This window comes from Brienomyrus brachyistius, unplaced genomic scaffold (assembly GCF_023856365.1).
Source record: "Brienomyrus brachyistius isolate T26 unplaced genomic scaffold, BBRACH_0.4 scaffold32, whole genome shotgun sequence".
Taxonomy (NCBI): domain Eukaryota; kingdom Metazoa; phylum Chordata; class Actinopteri; order Osteoglossiformes; family Mormyridae; genus Brienomyrus; species Brienomyrus brachyistius.
Window position 1 is genome coordinate 374356 of NW_026042307.1, and position 21982 is coordinate 396337.

A 21982-nucleotide genomic window follows, 5' to 3' on the forward strand; every position below is an offset into this window, starting at 1 on the left:
ATAAAGCAAAATAAATTATATAACATTCTTTAAAAGTTCTATTTTTGAAAAATAAAAATTACACATAATGAAAGTGAAAGTACGAAAATTAGACTAGAGAAGTGTAATTTACAGGAGAAAACAAAATATAGTGCAGTCGACGGTAGTAACTGCTGGTTTGGATATTTGAAAAAATAGCATTGTTGCAGATAGTGTATTATGACACATACTGTATTTTAGCAGCAAGACAGCAATAAATAGTAAATAAAGTGCAAACAATACTAGCAGCAGGACAGAGTATGTAGTATATAATAAATGGCATGAAATACAGTTCATGATGCACTTCTGATTCAGTCTAATGGCCTGAGGGAAAAAATTCTTTGCCATCCTGGCAGCGAAGGTTTGTGTGCTACGGAACCTTTTACCAGATGGAAGGAGAGAGAAGAGGGTGTGGGATGGGTGTGTGGGGTCATCGACAATGCCGGTGGCTTTGCAGATGCACCTCACGTCCGTCGACCAACCTGAGAGGAGGAGGAGGCAACGCAGGAGAACCCAGGGGACTGACTACATGGGGTTTCAGTATGGAAACATGGAATGTAGGATGGACTCGCCACACGGTCACCAGAAGACAAAGACGAACTGCCAAGGGACTTATCACCTCGATGATGGGAACTCATAGAGGAACCCATAGAGGAAGGTTACTAGTATCCAACCACACCTTCTGTCCCACATGGAGAGTGGGAGGCCGGCAGTTGGAGTATTTCTCCATGCGTTTACGGACACATAGCAGGAAAGTCCTGGCCACATTCCAGGTCCGTTGACAATGACGAAGAAAGCGGTGGACAGACGGGACCAGGACCTCTTACTCCACTGTTGGAAATAAGGGAGGTTGATGACCAACACAACACTGAAATGGGGACATCCCCGCAGAGGATACAGGCAGATAATCATGGCCGTATTACATCCAAGAAAGGAAACCACTCCACTATTGGGGCAGCATCTGGAATGGGGCAGCGTGTGGCTCAGTGGGCTAAGCCTGCATCTTTGTAATCAGAGGGTCACGAGTTTGAACCCAGCCTCTGTGGCTCCTTGAGCAAGACTTATGGCATTATTTTAAAAAAGTTCAATTACCCATCATTTACAGCTCACGACACCAGTGATGTGTATGACTTATGTGCTGCATGTGAAGCAAAAAAATAAATACATTTCTTAAAGTAAAGAAGCAAGTATGGACCCACCTCCTAGTGTCCATCAGCTGGTAGGGGAGGGCATATGGTAACCGGTCCTGCCGGTTCCCGGGACCAGTGTAGTGTAGTGTACTGTGACAAAATCAAACTCAGGTTCGAACCCAGCCTCAGTACGTCTGCGGCTCCTTGAGCAAGACCCTTAACCCCCAGCTCTACGGGTGGCAGCCCTTCGCGGTCAACTTACTCCACAAAGAGCAAGTTGAGGGAGGCGTAAAGATAATTTCCCTACAGGGGATCAATAAAGTATCAATTAATTAATATTCAGGTGAGTGTGAGGCCATACAGTGTAGCATCTGGTCCAGCACGTCTGGTCCTGGTTGGCTCTCTCCATCTGTCTATTGGACTGTGGGTGGAATCCAAAGGACAGTGGCACCAATCAGCCTACAGAGTTTCCTCCAGAACTTGGAAACAAACTGTGGACCCCTGTCAAAGACAATGTCAGACGGTAGACCATGCAGCCTAAAGACGTGGTTCACTAATAACTGACCCGTCTCCTTAGCCGAAGGCAGCTTGGGAACAGGAACAAAATGCACAGCCTTAGAGTAGCTCTCCACTATCGTGAGTACCCCTGTGGGACGGGGGAAGGCCTGTCACAAAATCCTAGGATATATGAGACCAGGGGCATCAGGGAACAGCAAGAGGTTGCAATAGGCTTGCTGGAGCACGGGAGGGATTATTATTACATGCACACACCAGGCAGGCCGTGACATAACCATGGATGTCCTGCAGCATGGTAGGCCACCAGAAGCGCTGTCCAAGAAGTGCTCGGGTGCGATGCCCAATGGAGGCAGACTACGTGAACGGAAAATCTGTCCATAGCCTAAGTATTCAGGTATGTAGGTTTGGAGAAACTCTATACAATATCAGGTGAAGGGATTTAGCACTGAATAGGATTTAACATTTTATACAGAACAATGAATGCTCTGACAGGCAAAGTGTGCTGTATAACTGAATCCACTCTCTGTGTTTAGATGATCTCTGATGGGAATTGCCTCATTTTTAATGCTGAGGCAAAATGGCCAGGCTCTGTCCATGACTCCAGGATCTTTAAAGCATCCTCACTGGCACACAAGTTTGCAGAAGGCAAGAGAATATATCAACCACGTTCACTGAACATGTACATTTCATGGAAGATGAAGAGATGTAGTCATCTTACAATCCAAACAAATAGTTTTAAAACTTTTTTGGTACACATTGCTTTCATGTTGGGCGGGGGGGGGGGGGGTATTTTTAACGGTAGGAATGTCATACACAGCATTTCCTTTTTCTACAGGGAAGTTTAATGGAGTCCTGCTTGGGGACAGGAGTTATGCCTGCCTGCCGTACCTTTTAACCCCTTACCCATAACCTCAAACTGAGGCAGAGAAGGCATTTAACAATGCCCACAATAGAACAAGGACACGAATCCTTTGGCCAGCTAAATTCATATACACCACATTTCTTGTAGACCAACTTTTCAGGCTGACATATTTCTCCCTGTAGATTTAGATGCAGGAAAGGCCTCAGAGTAAGGCCAGACTGTGCATGTAACATTGTGGTTGCCTGTGCAGTCCTACACAACATCGCAAATTTACGCCAAGAGAGACTGTCCACGCTGATGGCAGAGGAGCAGTGGGAGGACATTCCTGCTCCTGAAGAGGGAATACATGGAAGGAGTGTGAGGAACCTTTATAGAGAAACCTACTTCACATAGCCATTGGTAAAGGACATGCCCCCACCTTCCTGATTTAAACAAACCCCACATAAGCTGAGAATTGAGATTCTTTATTCAGAAGATATTTGATTCAATTAGACATTGTTTGAAGCTGTGGAGGGAGGGAGAGAACAGAAAATCAAACTCAAACCATATAACTTTGCACCTTTAGTATGTACTTACATCCTTCTCTAGATTATTGATCTGCAACTTTGTTTTCTTTATCAGAAGTCTTTTGTATTCTATGTCTAGCTTTTCCCTTTCAACAGATAAAATAGGAGCAGCCTCCTTTTATAAATAGCACGTATATCCTGTAACAAAAGATAATGGGTCACAAAGTATAGCATTTTGTTAGTAATAAGTAGTTACTCAATTCGCTCCTTGCTGAAAGGGACCGTGGTCTGATTAAATCCTGCAGTAAAGTATATTGTTAATAAAAATTTCATTCTTCAGACTGCAAACACATCTAAAGCATTTCATATGTGGTCGTACCTCTGGCATGTCCGTGTCTGCTGACACTGTTTCTTCATCAATAGCCCTAGATGTACTAGATGCCATCAAACTGCAAAATGAGGAACCCTAAAGTTGTTGAAGAAACAGAAAATTGCATGGTACTATATCCTTTAATTAAAAGAACATTACATACTTAAATATGGGTCAAGAGTGATATGCACTGATGTGACTGTGGGATCAGCGAGAAATATTACATCCCCTCTCACTGCAGAGACAGGCATACCAACAGTTATCAGACATCAGTATTAAGGGATGGACACCTAGAGAGAAAGAAGTGGACAGTACCTTCTACATATTTCTCCCGGGCACCTGGGGGGATGATCTCTGACAATATCCCCCCTTCTATTCTTTCCACCTGAGGCCGTCCTCGATTGACGCTCAGTGCCAGCTGCTCTGCTAGTGTGAGTCCCTCAAGTGGAGGCCCCCCACCAGTAGCAGTGGCCTGGCTCTTTTTCTTCGTGGCTACAGTTACATTTATGAATTTTGTAAACTATTGTTCTCAAACTGACATGATATTTTTATATTTTGTTTTACTTGCTGCCAGGTTCTTCGTTCTCCACTGAGAGTGCTTCTGTTGAGATATAATAGTGAAGGATGGATATTGTTAGGAGAAAGCGCCGTAGCTTTCACTCCTACAATCTAGTTATGTTGGAGAAAGCGCCGTAGCTTTCACTCCTACAATCTCCTGTGTGAGGAAGCGCCGCAGCTTACCACTCACACACTTCCACTTCTAGGACCCAGGAATAATCGAGACAGCACACGTCTTTCTGTTTTACTTGCGCAAGGGTGCCCACTTCAGGTGCAACAGACAGTATCTGCGCCTCTGTTGAGTGTCACACCGGACAGTCCCTTGGCTTCTTTATTTATAGGGTAGGGGAGGGGTTACATGGGTCTTGTCTTTAACTAGTCAATGCTGTGTGAGGCCTCCGTGAAACAGGGTTAATACAAAGCATTACATATCTCAAGGTGGGCCCCCTGCTATGTTGACAGAATCTGTTTCCTTTCTCAAGGTCTCTTATTCCTGCGTCACAATCTGGTAGGCCCCTGTGAGGACATCTTGTCTGCAACCCTTTCTGGGCCATGGGTTAGTTGTTAAGGGTTGCACGTACACATATAGGAGGATAATAATATGATAAAATACACAGATACACTCTAACAGATATGCAAGTCAAGGGTTAGACAAGTGGGTCAGTGGAGCTCACACACACATCTAAGTCAGTAGAGCTGTAATTAACAACCTAAAGTCTTTGTAGTTATGGGGATTACACATAGGCTTAAATTGTATTTTCTAGACCACTGCCAAGTCACATAGATCAACAATCTAAGTTTATTACGAGCAGTTTATTTTTTATTGTTTTATTTTTTAATTATTTTTATTATTAATATTATTTTATTATTTTAAGTTTATTACGAACAGCCTCCATCACTCTCAGCACTGGAGCCCCCCAGGGGTGTGTTCTGAGCCCCCCGCTGTACTCTTTGTACACATATGACTGTGTGATCACTACCAGCTCCACCATCATCATTAAGTTTGCTGACGACACCGTCGTGGTGGGCCTGAGCCCTGATAACAATGAGACGGCCTACCTGAAGGAGATTAGGAATCTGGAGAACTGGTGCCAGAGGAACAACCTCCTTCTAAACGTCAGTAAGACAAAGGAGTTGATAGTGGACTTCAGCACTAAGCAGGAGAGGAACTACCAGACCCCCGTCATCAACGAGAGCCCAGTGGAGAGAGTGGACAGCTTCAAATACCTCGGTGTTCACATCACGCAGGACCTATCATGGTCCTGTCACATCAACACCGTGGTGAAAAAGGCCCAACAGCGTCTCTACCACCTCAGACGCTTGAGAGACTTCTGACTGCCCTCCAAGGTGCTCAGGAACTTTTACTCCTGCACCATATAGAGTATCCTGACGGGAAACATCTCAACCTGGTTCGGGAACAGCACCATGCAGGACAGACGAGCTCTACAGAGGGTTGTGCGATCAGCTGAGCGCACCATCCGCATCGAGCTCCCTGACCTGCACTCAGTCTACAGCAGGCGGTGCTGGACCAAGGCCAGGAAGATCGCGAAGGACCTCAGCCATCCCAACAATAAACTGTTCTCTCTGTTGAGGTCAGGAAAGCGATTCCGCTCCCTGAAGGCCAACACAGAGAGACTGAGGAGGAGCTTCTTCCCGCAGGCGATACGGTCTCTTAATCACACCACCACACAGTACTGACCCACACATATGGTTTTTACACACACTCTGGACATTCTGGACATTCGTTTACATGAGTGGCCACTGCACAACTACCCTTCGTGGTCATCAAATCACTCTATCACAAGTCACTTTAAATAAATCACTCTTAAGCATATTTGCACTGCACAAGACACTTTAAATATGTGGATTGCATAATCCTGGACATTACCATTCCTTTATTACCATTTATTCTAACTCCATTCCACATAAATATATACCTACTCGTACCGCTGCTCTTATTGTTCTATATTTCTTCATATATTCTTCATATATTTTCTATATTGTGTGTTTTTGTTGTACAGTTATTTTATTTTTAACTTTAATTTTTATATTTTATTTTATTCTTTCCTAGTTAAATTTACCTTTTATTTTAATTTTCATATTTATTTCCTATTCCTATTCATAGTCTTTTATTTTTATGTCAGGAGCAGTTATATAAGCATTTCACTGCATATCGTACGGTGTATGACTACGTATGTGACAAATAAAATTTGAATTTATTAGTAACATGGAAAGATGAGATAGTTATTTGTGCAATTTCAATGCAATTTAAAGTACTTTATGGAGATCAAAGAATAAAGAATTACACAATAAAGTAAAACGAACATATAAAACCAAAAGAGAGAGGAGTCTGTTGGCCAGGAGGTTCAAACTAGGAACCTTCTTGTTGCGAGGCAACAGTGTTAATCACTGTATCACCGAATCACTAGTCACACATACTGGTAACATGTACATGACTTACGCATTTAGTCTGTCTGCAATATTCTGCCAAGCCATCACTCTGGCTTTATTGATAGCTACAGTATTGCCTTTTTTTGTTATAATATTTTTGTATTCTTCATATAGCTCCTTCAGAAGTATTTGTTCTGCTGCGAAAAAAAGCTGCTCTCGGTTTGCTCTTGTTCTGCGTCATTTTATCTACCACCTAAATATCTCGGGTACGTGCACTAAGTGAGACTATGCAAGTCTGTCTGAAGTAGCCTTGATTAGAAAAGTCTCGTTCTGCGTTAGTGGAACGACTTCAGGCTTAATTGGGAGATGGCGCTAGTTTGAGTCTCACTTTTTCAGTGGAGTCTGACCTTCTTTAGCTACTTTCATAGAATACCCTGAACTAGCTCTAATCTTCCTTCAGGAAATAAGCTTAGTTTATTCAGGAATAAGTGGTACAACACACTCTCAGAAATATTTTTAAAGGTTTTTATTATAAAACAAACTTTTTGGATCTGTTTCTCTTCTTCTCCATCAGCTCCTCCAAACTCGATTGTGAATCCCCGTGAGTCTGTTAATGTGAGACTTAAATGGGATTCACTAATAACAAGTATCGCATAGTAACCTGGGTTAGAAGGCTCGTCCAGCGAGCTGCATCACCAGGTAACGTAAACGATCAGTAGCGAAGCTCCTCTCACCGCCGACGAGGGAGAGTCTTGCGATATTTCAGGTGAGTTTGAGGTTTCAGAGCTTGTACCTGGAAATTAAGCTCTGTGATATGTGCATGTGTGATCCTACAAAAGAAAAGCTTAGTTAGAAGACAAAAATGAAAACAGAATGCATAGTATCTAAATTAGACCATAGAGTACACTACCTGATCACATGGCAAAGATGTAGTTACAGAGGTACAGGAGGGCGGTTGAATTTCATGTGACCCTGGTTATTTAAACTTCTGGGCTCAGGAGGATTTTAATAGTTCCAGAAGTGACCCGACAGCGCCAAAGTAGCCCTGTAAAAAAATAAAAACCATTATGCACATTATGAACAGTATACATTCATTTTGTGGTGCTCATAGCAAATAAATAACTGTTTTATGAGAAAAAAATAAATAAATAACGGAAATAAAAATCGCATCAACAAAATGGCTGATTCTTTAGCAGCTTATAGGAAAAGTTCATAAGCTAGCAGCCATTAACATTCATTAACATTCAAGACGTCAAGGGAGGCTTGAGGTTAAAATGACTCATACCTCGTGCTGAAGAAACAGCGCTTTCATTTGTCCAGCAGACCAGTACTCCATTGAGTAGGCCAGGAGCTTCATGGACAGCATGTTACCCCTCAGGAAGTTGCCCACAAACACCACTCTCTCTATATTCTTCAAAGAATAAAGAAAGCAGTAAGGAAGCAGTTTTAAACAAATACCCCCGTTTAAAACAAAAATATACTTGTTGCCCGGGTGGTTACTGAACAGCATGAAGGAAAGGCTTTTACTACTATTGGAATTTGGGTTTTAAATCATGGGAGACACTAGAGAGTAACTGCATTCTGATGCTTGTTAGACATAAAAAACTGTAAGAAACTTTTAATATCTTGACAGAATAGAGGGCAACGTTGTTTATTAGGGAAAAGCCAGAATTCTGTCTTTGTTCTGGATATGGATTTGCTCAACATAATGGCAAATTCCTTTAGTAATGTGGTTCGTCCCATTCTGCATCACGTATGTGAATCATATATGAACAGAGCACACAGGCACGGTGTGTGTAAGTCCTGACAAATGTTTACCTCATTCCGGGCACACATCCTGGTGATGGAGCCGATGTTATTAGTGACGGCAACTAATGCTGCTCTGGCCAGATCTTCTTTGGACACCGAATCGCGCTGCTCCTTGGAAATCATGTTTCCAAAACTGAAACAAAGAGTACACAACTATAAATAAACCCTATTTTTTTCTTCTCTGACATGTCTTGGTTATTCCTGCAGCATCAGGTATCATGCAGATTATTGCTGACACCTCTGGGCAGTGGTGGCTTAATGGTTAGGGAAGTGCACTTGTAATTGAAAGATTGCAGGTTTGAATCCCCGACCAACAAGGCACCACTTTGGTACCCTGAGCAAGGTACCGTCCCCAAGCACTGCTCCCCGGGCACTGAGTTAGCTGCCCCCTGCTATGTCACATTGTCACATATGGGTTAAATGCAGAGGACACATCCCGTTGTTGTGCAGTGGTGTGTCAACACTGATCATTAAATTCTAGGTTTAAACATGACTGAGGGTTACTGCATGCCAGCTGATTTTCAGATTACTCAGCATCCACCACCTCCAGACATCCTTCCTTGCTGTAGTGACTTTTTACAGTATTATATTGTTTAAGCACAATTTTAAGCCTTGATTCAGGACCGGGGATGCAGGTCATTCTAGGCTGACTTAAATATTATATGACTACATCCTACCTGGAGGCCACAGTCCAGCCTGGGAGACCAAACCTGTCATAGTCTCCCCCATAAATGTCCTTCACAAGCTTGTCCACCCGTGTGCTGTCCCCATGTGAGGCCATCTCCAGTGCTTCCTCAAACGTGGAGCAACCCGTCAGCAGACAGCACAGTCCATGGAACGTTCCTCCACCAAGACTGAAAGCCAGACAGTTTCAAACTGTTATATCAATATTAGCTTTAGAAGATTTGAAAATTATCACCAGAGGCTAGCTCACCTTGTTCCAGTGACACGTCTAAAATTGTCTCTGCCATGGACTGCCAGAATGCTGACCCCAGATCCGATGTTGACTAGTAGGAATGGGAAAGGGTTCTCCAGTTGGAATGGTTTGAGGAAGCACTGCTCTGGATGGTTAGGATTTTCCAAATAGAAACACTCGGAGGGTCCACTGGAGCTCATGAAAAGGACCCCCCGGATGACACAATCCAACTCATCCAGTTGCACGAGCTGTAGACCAGCAATCTGAAGGGGTTACGGGGAAAAAAAAAGTCATAATAGGATTTGTGATTTCCTCTGGAAATTTCACATTTTCAAAGACAAAGTGAATTGCATTATATTGTAATGAAATGTAACATCAACAGAACTCACCGTTCGGAAATCAGCCTCAAACTTGTGGGCCCCACCACCTGTGGCACAGAGTGTGGTATGGAGCCCGGAGAACTGCTTGTCACGGGTCATTTGCAGGAAGGTAGTCAGGTCTTGGGTGGGGAAACGAATGAAATGCAGGTTCCCCATTCGGCCACACAGCTCCAGACCCTTCACTTCCAGCTGCACATCTCGAATGCCAGTGGAGCCATAAGCCACATTAGAGGTCAGACAGGAGCGGATGTTTTTCAGGTTCTCCGCTTCTGCCTGTTCCTCCTCTGGTTCGAAGTAGACTAATTTTACAAGGGTCCCACCAATGTCTATTCCGAACCAGGGAAATGCTTTAGCAAGAAAAAAAGGAAAGTAATTACAATCCTGTTTGATATGTACAAATCTCATGAATAGAATAACTAAAGACGATTAAACAATTTATCCATCCATCCATTTTCCTGCTTATTCAGCACACTGCTTATTCAGTACCAACTGCAGAGACCACAGCACTTCAAATGACAATAGGAAACGTCACAACATGAACATGAAACACCTAAAAATCATCAGGTAAAGTTAGGCCGGTAACTGATGATATGAAAACAGCAGTAATCAGGGCAAATGTGGTGTTACTGATTACCTGGCAGTTTAAGTTTCTCTAGGTAATAAACAGCACTTACCCAAGTCAAAGTATCATCACAAATATAAGCAGATGCGATAGATAAATAAACCAATCTTAAGTCGGTCCGGCTGCCTCGTGCCCATTGCTTCCGGGATAGGCTCCGGACCCCCCACGAGCCAGTAGGATAAGCGGTTTGGAAAATGGATGGATGGATGGATGGATGGAAATTGGTCCGGACCAGCATCTCTTATGTTACATTAAAACGGGAAGCCTGGCAAATAACATGACAAAGGTCTTTGGACGGGAGTGGCGGGGACACTTACAAGGCGGCTCCACGGTGCGTACGGCAGGGCTGGGCGATGTGCAGGGGTTGGTTGGCTCCTCTGGTTCTCTGGGCACTGCCATTGTTAAGTGTAAGTGATACATTACTACACATATATTTAATCAAAACGAATTATTATTGTTTGAAGTGTTAATCCGTGAAAACAGTATTACTCTTTCAAGTGTGTAGCACATACGTGTGTAATTTAAAAATGTGTTTTTATCTAAATGTGAAATGCATATATGTTACACATATAGACGATAATTATCCAGGTACCTTCCTGGAGCTCCGCCCTTTTACGGAGTCGCCGCACAAGGTACGCTGTACCGGCTGCTGCAACCACCAGTCCGGTTGCGCAGAGCAAATGGCGCGGCTGGAAATAGCGAAATAAACTGGCCATGGCTATCACCTGATGCTTCCTCCAATAACTACTAAGACGAAATGAGAATCGTTTGCCCGGCTGCGGTATTTATTCTCTCCCACGTCACACTGGTATTCTAGAACGTATTTTATGTTAACGTCACTGCAACGTAGAGGGGGAAAATGCGTCATCGGGGGCGGAGCTTATGGAAGGGCCAAAGCGTCTTAAACCTTTCATCTAGAAACGGATTATTTCAAGTCTGCAGACTTAGGAAAAGTATGTATAAAGACGGCGATAATTCACACGATAATATTTCAGCCTGTTGACGTTACATTTTAAACAAAGTACGTGATCCTTCAAAATAAAAGGACAATCTTCCACAGTAATTTGTAAATTCTTTCATACCTTCCCACAATGAAGATAACTGACAGAACTGTGTTTTTGCCTGGTCACACTGCACTTTGATGTGCTTAGTGAAGCTGCAGTTATATATCTTAGCCTATATACCGTCCGTTGGGAATGGATTTTTGCCACTGCTTAGAAATTTTAATCACTTCTTGTTATCTACTTAATTGTAACCTTTCCACAATTTCCCTAAATTGACTGGCAACCACCAATACATTGTGCGGTGTATACACCCATGATTTCCTTATTTCTTATCCAGCGTTTAATATTTCAGTGCAAAATACTCTGTACTTGTGCAAAATATTTGTTCTTTGGCGCCTTAGCATTTAACATTGTCTGAGCGATCTTAAAGTTATCATGGACTTGGTTACAAAGAAAACGGAATTTTCTTCTATAGAACATTTAATTATCAATGTGCGCGTCAAAAATCCCGTTACGCAATTCGCGCACGGGTGAACCATTAATTAACGTACTAACATGTTCACCGTTTTAATCTGGCTTAGATGTAAGTTATAAAAGCCAACATAGAAACACATAACCAACGTGTGCTGTTATTTTGTATTACAGAAAATATGTAATCAAGAGTTTCAACCTACATCTCTGTAATGTACTTTACTCTTACTGCGTCGTTCCTCGTGTGTTCAAATCCTAGGAACAAAATAACATTATACAAACATGAAGTATTACGAAATTTTGCGTATTGTAAAGTAATGAATAATGTGTTATTAGCTAACAAAGCTAGTTGCAATCTGCCAAAATAACAAATAATGTTTATAAAAATTGATCGACGTGAGACGATGAAATTCAATTTCACACGGTCTTTTATTGATTAACTGTTGGTTTTTGTTTGTTTTTTGTTTTTATTCAACCCTTTATTGCTGTTGCAATATACCATATTGGTTGCCATAGGTCTTCAATGTATTACAGTATGTTCATTACAGTAAAGCCACATTCTGCCGATCGCAGGCCGCTCCCTTGTCCATTTGCTCACAGGTCTGGAAGTGAGCGTCAGCCGGAATGGGAGTTTAGACTAAACCATTTTAATGGAGGGTAGGGGTTCTGTAGGTAAAAACTGTCAGGAAAAACACGTTAAATTTAAAAATGTGATGAGAAACATTAATCATTAGTGTTTTTGTCAACTATACATTATAGTTTATATGATATTATTGAGGGGAACGATTCCGCATCTCAACAATGGAGGGGATGTGTCCCTCCGGCCCCCCTCCAAATCTATGAGTGTTCATCACTTAAGAAAAAGAGGATGTTTAATTTTGACTGTATCTTCCTGTTATCATGATAAAAAAATAAAAATCATATCAGTCGATGTCGATAATTCTCGCAGTGAATGTGAGATTATTTCCAGTTTAAAGACTGCTTTTGCTCCTGAGTGAAAGTCGAAGAAACCAGATGGTTAATTACCAAGCTGAAGCTGGCTTCTTTATTGTCAGAATAGTCAGTGTGACATGCACTTGCCACACAGCGTTTCACAAAGGCAGAAGTTGAACAGGATATTTTAGTCAGCGCTGACTAAACGCACCGCTTGCATACGTCCTCGCTTCTCCAAATCCTCTGTTCATTATATTACTGTCTAGATTTTTCCTTGCTGGAATTATGGAATATTATTTAGCACTATATAACGTAGAATACAAGTATTATGATATTATTAAAAAGTATGCCAAATATCCATGATGTAATCATTACAATGTAAACATACTGTAATGTAATCAACACAATGTAATCAACTGAGTATCTATTTGCACCTTTTGTTAGTCTGAGTTTCTGTTAGCTACTTTATGTTAGTCCTGAATCTATGAATATTCACTTTTATTGACGTATATTTTATCACTATGTTAAAGGACAAATATATTATCAACCTTTTAGTTAGACAATGTGTAAAAGGCCGAAACTGCCTAGGTTTTCTACTCAGGGATTCGCCTGAGTTCACCAGAAGTTCACGGCTGAGCATTTAAAAAAAAAAAACGAAGTGGAGCTGCTCGTGCCACCATTATGTTCAGCCGAGAGACCAAACGGTAAAAGAAATGATGGACAAACTTATCACCTAGGGGTGTGGTTTAAGGGAAAACAATTATTGTGAATGGCTGAAGGAATGATGATGCTTAAGTGACGAGATATTGTTAAATGATAAGAACTTGTATAAAACAGTACTGGACACACCTTTCCGTGCCCGGCCTTGGTTGTAACTTCATTGTTGCAATAAAGACTGAATTCTGGATACTACACAAATGGACCTCTGACTTCTGATTTGGCGGGGAAGGAGAAAAAAACCACGACATAAATTGGCGTCACGAACAGGATCGGAGAAGAGACCTGGGGAGGCGACCACCTGGCGGAGAACAGGGAGACACCCGTCTGCATTTAAGCGGCGCGCCCTAAACATAGGTAACGAAAGGTTTTTATTATTGTTTAATAGAATAGGGAAATAGAATAGGGAGACAGAGACGGGGGTGTCTCGGGGACATACGCCGCCAGGCAGGGCCTCCCGGTAAGGGTACTCGCCGATTAAAAGAACTAAAGATAAGGGAGCTGTTTGTGCAGTGTCCAGTGGGCCCAGTGTGTGTGTGATGTGAGAGAAATCCCTAAAGGAAGGGTCACGTGTGGATATTCCCTCAGAGACAAGCCTTGAAGAAGGGGAAAGTTGACCCTGAGGGCTTGATATACTGTTGCGAGGCGTAGAAGCCTTGAAGGTTTAATAGTGATTTAAAGGTATTGCCCTGAGAGAGGGCCAGTGTTTGTGCTGCAGGTTCTTGGATTAGTGTGAGTCGGAGACATCGCCCTAAGAGAAGGGGGTCTTCTTGTTCTGATAAAGTAAAGGTTGGGTTGCCCTAAGGGAGGGGCCCGTGTGTTTCAAGTTGTGGGGGAAGAATGCTGTTATGTCGTGATGCAAAGATATTGCTAAGTTGCTAAGGAATTGTTTTAAGCAAAGGTTATATTGTGTTGCAAATAAAATATTGGTAAAGTAATAAGGCCAGAAAGAGCCTAAGTATTAGAAGTTGTGTGGATTTTAAAGGTCTGCTGGATCAGACTGGTTTTGTTATGCAGAAGTGGGGAAAATGGTCATATATGCAATTTTGGGTTAAATCAGAGAAAAAGCACATATATTTTTGACGGATAAGTTGAGTGATAAGGTGCATAAAGCAGAAATAAGTACCCCAGAGGTAAAACCGCTTAGGAGACTAAAATTAAAAAGGGATCAATCTAGCAGGGGACTGGATTGAGCATTTGTGCATTTTTATAAAAAATCATTTATAGTAGTGGAAGTGCAGGTAGGTGAGTTTAGAATTTTGACAAATCTCAAAGTTAAGTTTTTGAATAAAATGTGATTAGAAGATTCTACGGACTATAGAGACTAAGTTTAAAGATAAAGGGTATTAAAGCACATCTTTGTGAGAGAACAACAGGTCATAGACAAGAGGTTTTATGACTTCCCATGGAATTAGGGAGTTTAACAGAGAAAGCGTGAGGAGGCTCGTGTGCACGGTGAACAGACAAACGTAAAATCAGGCTGAAAAAAAGAGAGAAGGGAGGCTTTGGTATATGTGTGCTCATAGATAATTGGGTGCAACATTAAGAGTAAGTAGAAAATAATTTAGAGTCAGTGACACTTTAAGGTGAAGTAGGTTCAGTCAGGGAGAAAATTCTTATTAAGGAAAAGAAAGGAAAACAATAGAACACGGGTTGGCTGTGAGGAAATTTGTTAATTTTTATATCAGACAGGAAAACAGCCTACGTGACAGTAGAGTGGAGGAAAGCAGTAAAACGAAGGGCCCAGTAAAGGCAGCAGACACACCAGTACAGCAGTTGGGGAGGGAGCACCCCCTGCTTAAAACAAAGATAGAAAAGATGTCTAAAAAGTGGGAGAATAGAACAAAGGCTCTGGTAACTAAGTGGCCTAAAGGGGGCACATGGGATGTAGCAGTGAGGAGATGGAGACTCTGATAAAGTATCATAAGGCTAATAAGAACACAGAAAGGCGTAAAAAGAAAAGGCATAAGGAACTGGAGGTTTTGAGGTTGTTTAAAGTAAAGGGAGAAACCTGGAGAAGGGACCAGAAAGCAATGAGAAAGGCACTAAGCGAGAAAGAAGAGATGAGGCAGGAAAGAATATGGCCACCGTCTTATCAAAGGCAGTACCCGTTAGTGGAAGCCCCACCTCCTTCATACAAGAGTCAGTTTCCAGTAATAGAGGGGAAGGTAGAATTCAAAGGTGAGGTGACACAGAAGGATGAAGGAAGGGAGCAGAAAGGAACGGCAAGTTGTCTAGATGGATACAGGGAAGTGAGTGCATTGCTGCGGCAGGCCGTGGAAGAAGGACTGCGAGGAAGTGAGCTAATAACAGAAGGCCAGGTATGTGGGTGTGAGAAAAAAGGAAGTGCTAAAAAGGTGGGGTATGGAGTAAGTAGTGGTAGTGATGCAGAAGGGCTGATGCACCTGCTGGACACCCCTAACCCTCCATTTAAAGGATGGAGTCAGTTTCAGGAGATAGAAACGGAGAGTGAGGAAGGAGTAGAGGATAGAGTAGTGAGAAGCAGGAGGGCTGTAAGGCCCCCCCCCCAAGGTACACCAGGTACTCCGATGCTTCCGTTAATGGTGAAAGGAGCACAGACACAGTATGTGCCGTGGGCAGGACAGGATCTGGAGGGCCTGCTTCTCAGACTCCCAGTTCTGGCAGAAGGGGCCGGAAAGTGGATAAAAGCATTAGAGGAGGAAACTATGGGTCGGCTCCTGGTGATAGGGGACATAAAGGCGGTTATGGCTTGCGCTTTGGGGGTGGATGCAATGGAGAGACTGCTGCGAAGCAGTGGCCTGGCAGCGGCGACAGGGACTCCTGTGAATGATGCATGTCCCTTTGATGGTTACCGCGCTAACCTCTGGCACCAGCTGCGATGTTTCCTCCACGGCTGAGTGTGGTTGAAATGAAGGTGGAGCCCATAAAGGAGGGGGAGAGCCCTGCTGCCTATCTGCAAGCTCAAGAAAAGCGGTGGCGCACTGAGACAGAGCAGGACCTGCAGAATCCGGCATTCAGAGGTCTGTACCGGAGGGCACTGCAGGACGCGCTCCCTAAACCAGTGAGAAGCAGGCTAAGGCAAGTTGTGGGACTTATTACTATGCCTGAGCAGCAGTACCGTGAGCAGCTGATTCACGCTATTGACTTGTGCAGAGAGGAGGAGGACTCTGCTAAAGAGCGTGAGAGGGAACTGACAAAGAAACTGAATCAGATGCAGCTGGAGGAGCTGACCGCTAAAAAGAAAAAAGTCCAGGCACCAGTGGTCTCTCCGGACCCCAGCCCCCGGGGGCAGCCTGTGGACAGCCGGCAGTCTCCTGTCGCTGGGGCCCCTCAGAACACTAATTGACCTTCTCTCCCTGATTGGAATAGAGCGAATAGATATGATAGGTGGGGGGGGGGGGGGGTGACCAGAGAGCACCCGATTTCCCACAAATTAGATGATCCCAGTCTATGGGAACACTGGGGAACAGGCCACTTTAGCTAGTGTGCTGGAACTGTAACCAGCCCGGACACACCTCTAGAGTCCGCCCAATTCCACCCTTTCAGGGGGTGAACCCGAGACGCCCTATGGGCCCGGTTAATCCAGGAGGCTCTGTAGGTCCAATGCCAAATAGAGGCAGGGGTGGCAATCTGCAGTTGCAGAATAACAGACCACGGGGTCCGATCAACCCGTGGGCCCAGGGACGTTTATTCTAGGGGTGCCCAGAGAATCCTAAAGGGGGACCTCAGATGCCAATGTTGAGTAAGGGGTCTGAGGCTGAGCCGATGCTGCAGGTTCAAATAAATGGCAAAGTAATACCAATGATGATAGACACTGGAGCCACCTACACTTGTGTAGGACTAAAAGATGCCAGTCATATCCCCCAGTCCGCTGAGAAGGTTAGGACCATAGGATTCTCGGGACAAGTGCAGCATATTCCAAAATCTGCTCCAGTGGAGATTAAGATAGGGGACAAAAATGTAAATATGCCCATACTAATATCAGAGCACACCCCAGTGAATTTGTTAGGCAGAGATGCTTTGTGTCAGCTGCAGATAGACATAAAATGTACAGAGGGGGGTGTAGAGGTGCTCAGTGGACAGTACAGCCTTATGCGACGAAATTTGTTGTTCCATAGAGGGCAGTGTAGTTTATATGGGATTGATGATATTACTGGAAAAATTTGGGAAATTTTAGAACAGTGGGGCCCATTTATATAGGAACAATATAGCAATAGGTTAAATTGGACCAGGAAAAACATATTTGTTTATTGCGATGGAGAAAAGTCTTTGATCCTGAAGTAAAGGGTGAGTAGGATCAGCTGATAGAGTCTCTGCCTGGCCGGGAGAAAGAAAGGATGTGCATGATAACAGACGGGATAATATTAGGCCCTGAGGGAGTAGCCATCCCGATACGGAAAACGGGAATAGTGGGAGAATGGTACAACATACCAGACACAGAGCCCCACATAGCGGTGGCTTTTAATCAGTCCATGCTGGATCTGGGAAAAATGATGCGGCAAGCAAAGCAGGTGGTTTGGGTGCCGACGATGCATGAAGGCGTGCAGGCAGCGGCAGGAGAAAAGATGTTGAGGATTCAGGGGAGTGCAAAGGTTGTAGGTGATTTGAAGTTAGACAACAGAGATTCGTGGCTGTGGAGCATGATAAGAGTACAGTGTGATGCAAAAGAAAGTACAGAGGAATGCTGGCAGGAAATGGAAAGAGAAGTGCCTGAGCAGGTGTGGACTGCTCATGATACAGATGTAGGCCTAGTAAATTCAGCTAGCCCAGTGGAAATTTATCTTAAACCAGGGTGCACACCACCCTGGAAAAACCAGTACCCCTTGAAACCTGAGGCCGAGGAAGGTATAAGGGAAACAATAAAGGGATTACTGGATTCAGGGGTGTTGTTGCCTACCATTAGCTGCTGCAACACCCCCCTCTTGCCTGTGCCAAAGGCAGGAGGTGAAAAGTGGAGGCTGGTACATGATTTGCGTGCAGTAAATGAGGTAGTGGAGGATCAGACAGCAGAAGTTCCCAATCCACACACACTGTTGACAAATGTGCCCCCCAATGCAAAATGGTTTACAGTTGTGGATTTGTGTTCAGTGTTTTTCAGTGTGCCCCTTGCAGAACAGTCACAGTTTCTGTTCGCTTTCACCTACAGGGGTCAGCAGTATACCTACACGAGGATGCCACGGGGATTTAAGCATTCGCTGCATGTTTTTAATCAGGTGCTTAAGGCAGACTTAGATGGACTGAATTTAAAAAGTACAGTGATACAGTATGTGGATGATCTATTGTTGTGTGCTGAAACGCTGGCAGACTGCCACCAAGACTCAGTGCAGTTGCTGAAGGTCTTGGCGAAAGGGGGGCATAAGGTGTCCAAGGCCAAATTGCAGTACTGCCAAGAGCAGGTTACGTACTTGGGGCGTGAGGAAAGCTATAGCAGCAGAACAGCTAAAGGGGATCACTAAGGCTCTGTAGCCTATGACTGTGTCACAGATGCTGACTTTTTTAGGGATGACAGGATTCAGCATGGACTGGATTGAGGACTATGCTGTGAAGGTGGCACCGTTGTGGGCACTGATAAAAGAGGAGGGCCACACTAATTTGAAGGCCTCCTTAATTTGGACAAATGAGGCCTCAGTAGCATTTGAATCTATCAAGCAGGAGCTACAGAATGCACCTGCTCTGGGCCTCCCAGACTACAGCAAGCCGTTTTATCTGTATGTCGGGAACAGGAAGGACAGCTTTGGGACAGCCCTGCTGACTCAGGACTTGTGTCCTGGCAGATGGAAGCAGCCATTGGCATACTACAGCATGAAGCTGGACAATGTGGCTCAGGGATACCCACCCTGTTGCCAGGGAATGGTGGCTGCCTATTTAGGCTATGAAAAGGCCACTGCCATCACAATGGGTTATCCATTGACAATTTATACTTCACATAAGGTGGTGGACCTTAATGACAAAGGCAAATTTGTGTTGACCCCAGCACGGCAGCTAGCGTACTTTGCATTTCTCTCTTACCCGAATGTGACAATAAAGTGCTGCACTACAGTAAACCCTGCAGACAGCATTCCCCTGGAGGATGAGGGGCAGCCACATGAGTGTGTGGCAGAGTCTTTGGTTTACACTAAACTGAGACCAGACTTGGAGAGTTCTCCCATTGAAAATAGCGAGATGGTGTTGTTTGTGGACGGCTCATGTTGGAGAGATGGGGACGCCTTGAAGGCTGGGTTTGCTGTAGTTCAGGCACAGGGTGATGATTTTTACACTCTCGTTTCAGGGCCAGCGGCACAGCCATGTTCCAGTCAATTGGCGGAGCTAGGGGCTTTGGCTGAGGCGTGCCGGTGAGGACAACATAAGACGGTTACAATCTACACAGACTCTGCATGCGCACACGGTGTATGCCATCTGTTTGGAGCAGTCTGGAAGCAAAGGGGGTTTCGCAAAAGTGACGGCTCCCCCATTCAGCATTATAATCAGATTTTGGAGTTGCTACACGCAATGATGCGTCCTAAGCGTTTGGCTATTGTTAAGTGTCAGGCCCACCGCAGAGGCCGTGATTTTGTTATTCAAGGAAATGCGGCCGCTGATGTGGCAGCCAGGGCAGCTGCCCAGGTCAGGACTGCTCATCTTTTGCCTATGGTGACTGTAGAGCCGGACCTTACTGTTTCTGATCTGGTGGCCCTGCAGGAGTGTGCAGGCCCCCATGAGGCCTCTGTGTGGATAAAAAGGGGGGCCTCTAAGGATGCTAATGGTCTGTATTGCAACCATGAGGGACTTTTGGCTGCACCTCTGTCTCTGGTGAACATTTTGATAACGGATGCGCATGGTCTTGACCATTGCGCAAGGGGGGAGGTGTTACGGAAAATTACATGACAAGGTTTCTGGGCACCTCAGATGCAAGCAATGGTGGATGCAAGGTTGTCAGAATGTGAGGTGTGCATTAAGAACAATGTATGCAAAGCACCGGAGGGGGGAGCGAGGCTGGGCGACGAGGCCGCGGAGGGGGACCCGCAGGCGATGTCCGACCCGGAGGGCCAGGACCCGCAGGCGCCCCCCGAGCCCCAGCGCAGGCGACGGAGGGCGAGCCAGGGGGAAGGGCGGGAGGGATCCTAGCCCGGCGTCTGTGTCCCCTCCCCTTATGGGACACGGACAGGAAGCCTCGCGGCCAAGGCCGGGCTCGCCGGGGTGAGGGCACCAGAGTCACCTGCAGGGTCCCCGAGGGGTCCCACTCAAGCTCCTCCACCTCCGAAGAGGGAGGAGCTTCGGTGGAGTCCTCAGGGACTACCTCGGGAACTAGGGCCGAAGGGATTGGAGGGGGATCGGGAGCTGGAGTCACAAAGGAAAGGGGATTAGGAATGGGGCCAGGGACCGGAGCTGCAGGCTGCTGCAGCGGGGGCACCTGCCTGGGAGCTGCAGGCTGAGGGAGCACCTCGGGCGTGGGCGCTGCAGCTGCAGGCTGGGGGAGTGCCTCGGGCGTGGGTGCTGGAGCTGCTGCAGGCGAAGGGGGCGCCGCTGGAGCTGCTGCAGGCGGAGGGGGCGCCTCGGAAGCTGCTGCAGGCAGAGGGGGCGCCTCGGAAGCTGCTGCAGGCGGAGGGGGCGCTGCAGGATCCGCTGCAGGCTGAGGGAGTTGAGCTGTCTGCGCAGTGGACAGCGGAGGCGGCTGCTCCGGTTGCGCAGGAGGCTGCGTAGGAGGCTGCGCAGGCGGCTGTTCCGGTTGCACAGGGGGCAGCGAAGGCGGCTGCCCGGGCTGCCCTGGAGGCAGGTCCTGTGAGGGCAGCATGGGTACGGCCCCTTTAAGACGTCGGGGCACTCATGGAATCGCGTCTCGTACAGGACCGGCCCCCTTATTGGCCAGCCGCTCAGGCCGGAAGTTATACCGCTCCAAGGGAGGCGGTAGCTCCGTGGCGGCGAGGAGCTGAGCTGCGATGGTGACTTCCAGATCGGCCAGGGAGTCCTCTCGTTCCCTGGTCGGAAGAGAAGCAGGGAGGAGCGTACATGCTCCCAGAGCGATCATGGGGGCGGTCGCTGGCTTCCTTTTCTTCTTCCTCCTGGCCGTCATGGCGTTCGCGGAGGGTTGCTTCCTCTCCGCTAGAACGGAAGGCGGGGGAGCCACCTCCGCAACGCTGGGTGCGTCCAATCCCAACCTCTTTACCGTCAGTCTTTGGACGAGCTGGTAGAGGTGGGAACGCACTTCCTCCAGGCATTTCCCGTCCCCCGCAGGGGACATAGTCAGCAGGAGGTCGCAGCTATGGGTGGCTAGGTCCATCGCGACGGGGTCCTCCATCACGTCGGGCTGGCTAAGCCAATAGTGGGTCTCATGCAGCAGACCGAGCCGATCGTTCGTGGTCTGCCGCTCTGCCTCTTTGGTTAGTTCTGTCATTCTGTCACGCGACGTGTGTGCAGGTAAGGCTCACGGACAGGCAGGCAGGCAAGGAAGCAGGCAAGACAGGCAAGGTACGGGGAAAACGGGGATTTAATAATACTACGGGGAGCAGGAAACATCAGACGCCAACTAACATCAATGACAGACAATGGGAACAGGTCAGACCAGGACTTAAATACACAGGACTTAATCAAAATAACTAGACACAGCTGGGTACAATAGGGAACGAACACGTGGGTAAGCAGGGGGGCGTAGCACACACGAGGAGCGGACGGGCCGGGCACCACAGAAGGATCCAATGTATACAGTATATAGATGCGATTGGCCAGCCGAGGGGCATTCCAGAGAAATATAAGGCGAGAAGTGAGATAGCTGCTGATTTCGAATGAATATTTATTTGGCCTACTCCTAACAAAAATGTGG

General features: G+C 45.7%; 2 protein-coding genes across 17 annotated transcripts in view; one reads left to right on the forward strand and one right to left on the reverse strand.

Moving 5' to 3' along the window:
- Positions 1-11179, reverse strand: part of LOC125721112 (pantothenate kinase 3-like) — a 341923-nt gene extending 330744 nt beyond the window's left edge. For 3 of the 11 annotated variants that reach the window (XM_048997055.1, XM_048997056.1, XM_048997057.1), the window contains exons 1-8: positions 10671-11169; positions 10396-10470; positions 9466-9803; positions 9095-9339; positions 8838-9014; positions 8170-8293; positions 7637-7762; positions 7262-7396 (exon numbers count right to left, since the gene is read on the reverse strand). In XM_048997055.1, coding sequence (XP_048853012.1) covers positions 7346-7396; positions 7637-7762; positions 8170-8293; positions 8838-9014; positions 9095-9339; positions 9466-9803; positions 10396-10470; positions 10671-10794 — 1260 coding nt within the window. In that variant the 5' untranslated portion in view covers positions 10795-11169 and the 3' untranslated portion in view covers positions 7262-7345. Of the gene's footprint in view, positions 1-6862; positions 7182-7261; positions 7397-7636; positions 7763-8169; positions 8294-8837; positions 9015-9094; positions 9340-9465; positions 9804-10395; positions 10471-10670 lie in introns of those variants that run through there. The other 8 variants (XM_048997070.1, XM_048997067.1, XM_048997052.1 and 5 more) reach the window with 7 other exon arrangements.
- The window catches only part of LOC125721116 (pantothenate kinase 3-like), a 355646-nt gene that overhangs the window by 297234 nt on the left and 36430 nt on the right, over positions 1-21982 (forward strand). The window lies entirely within an intron of this gene.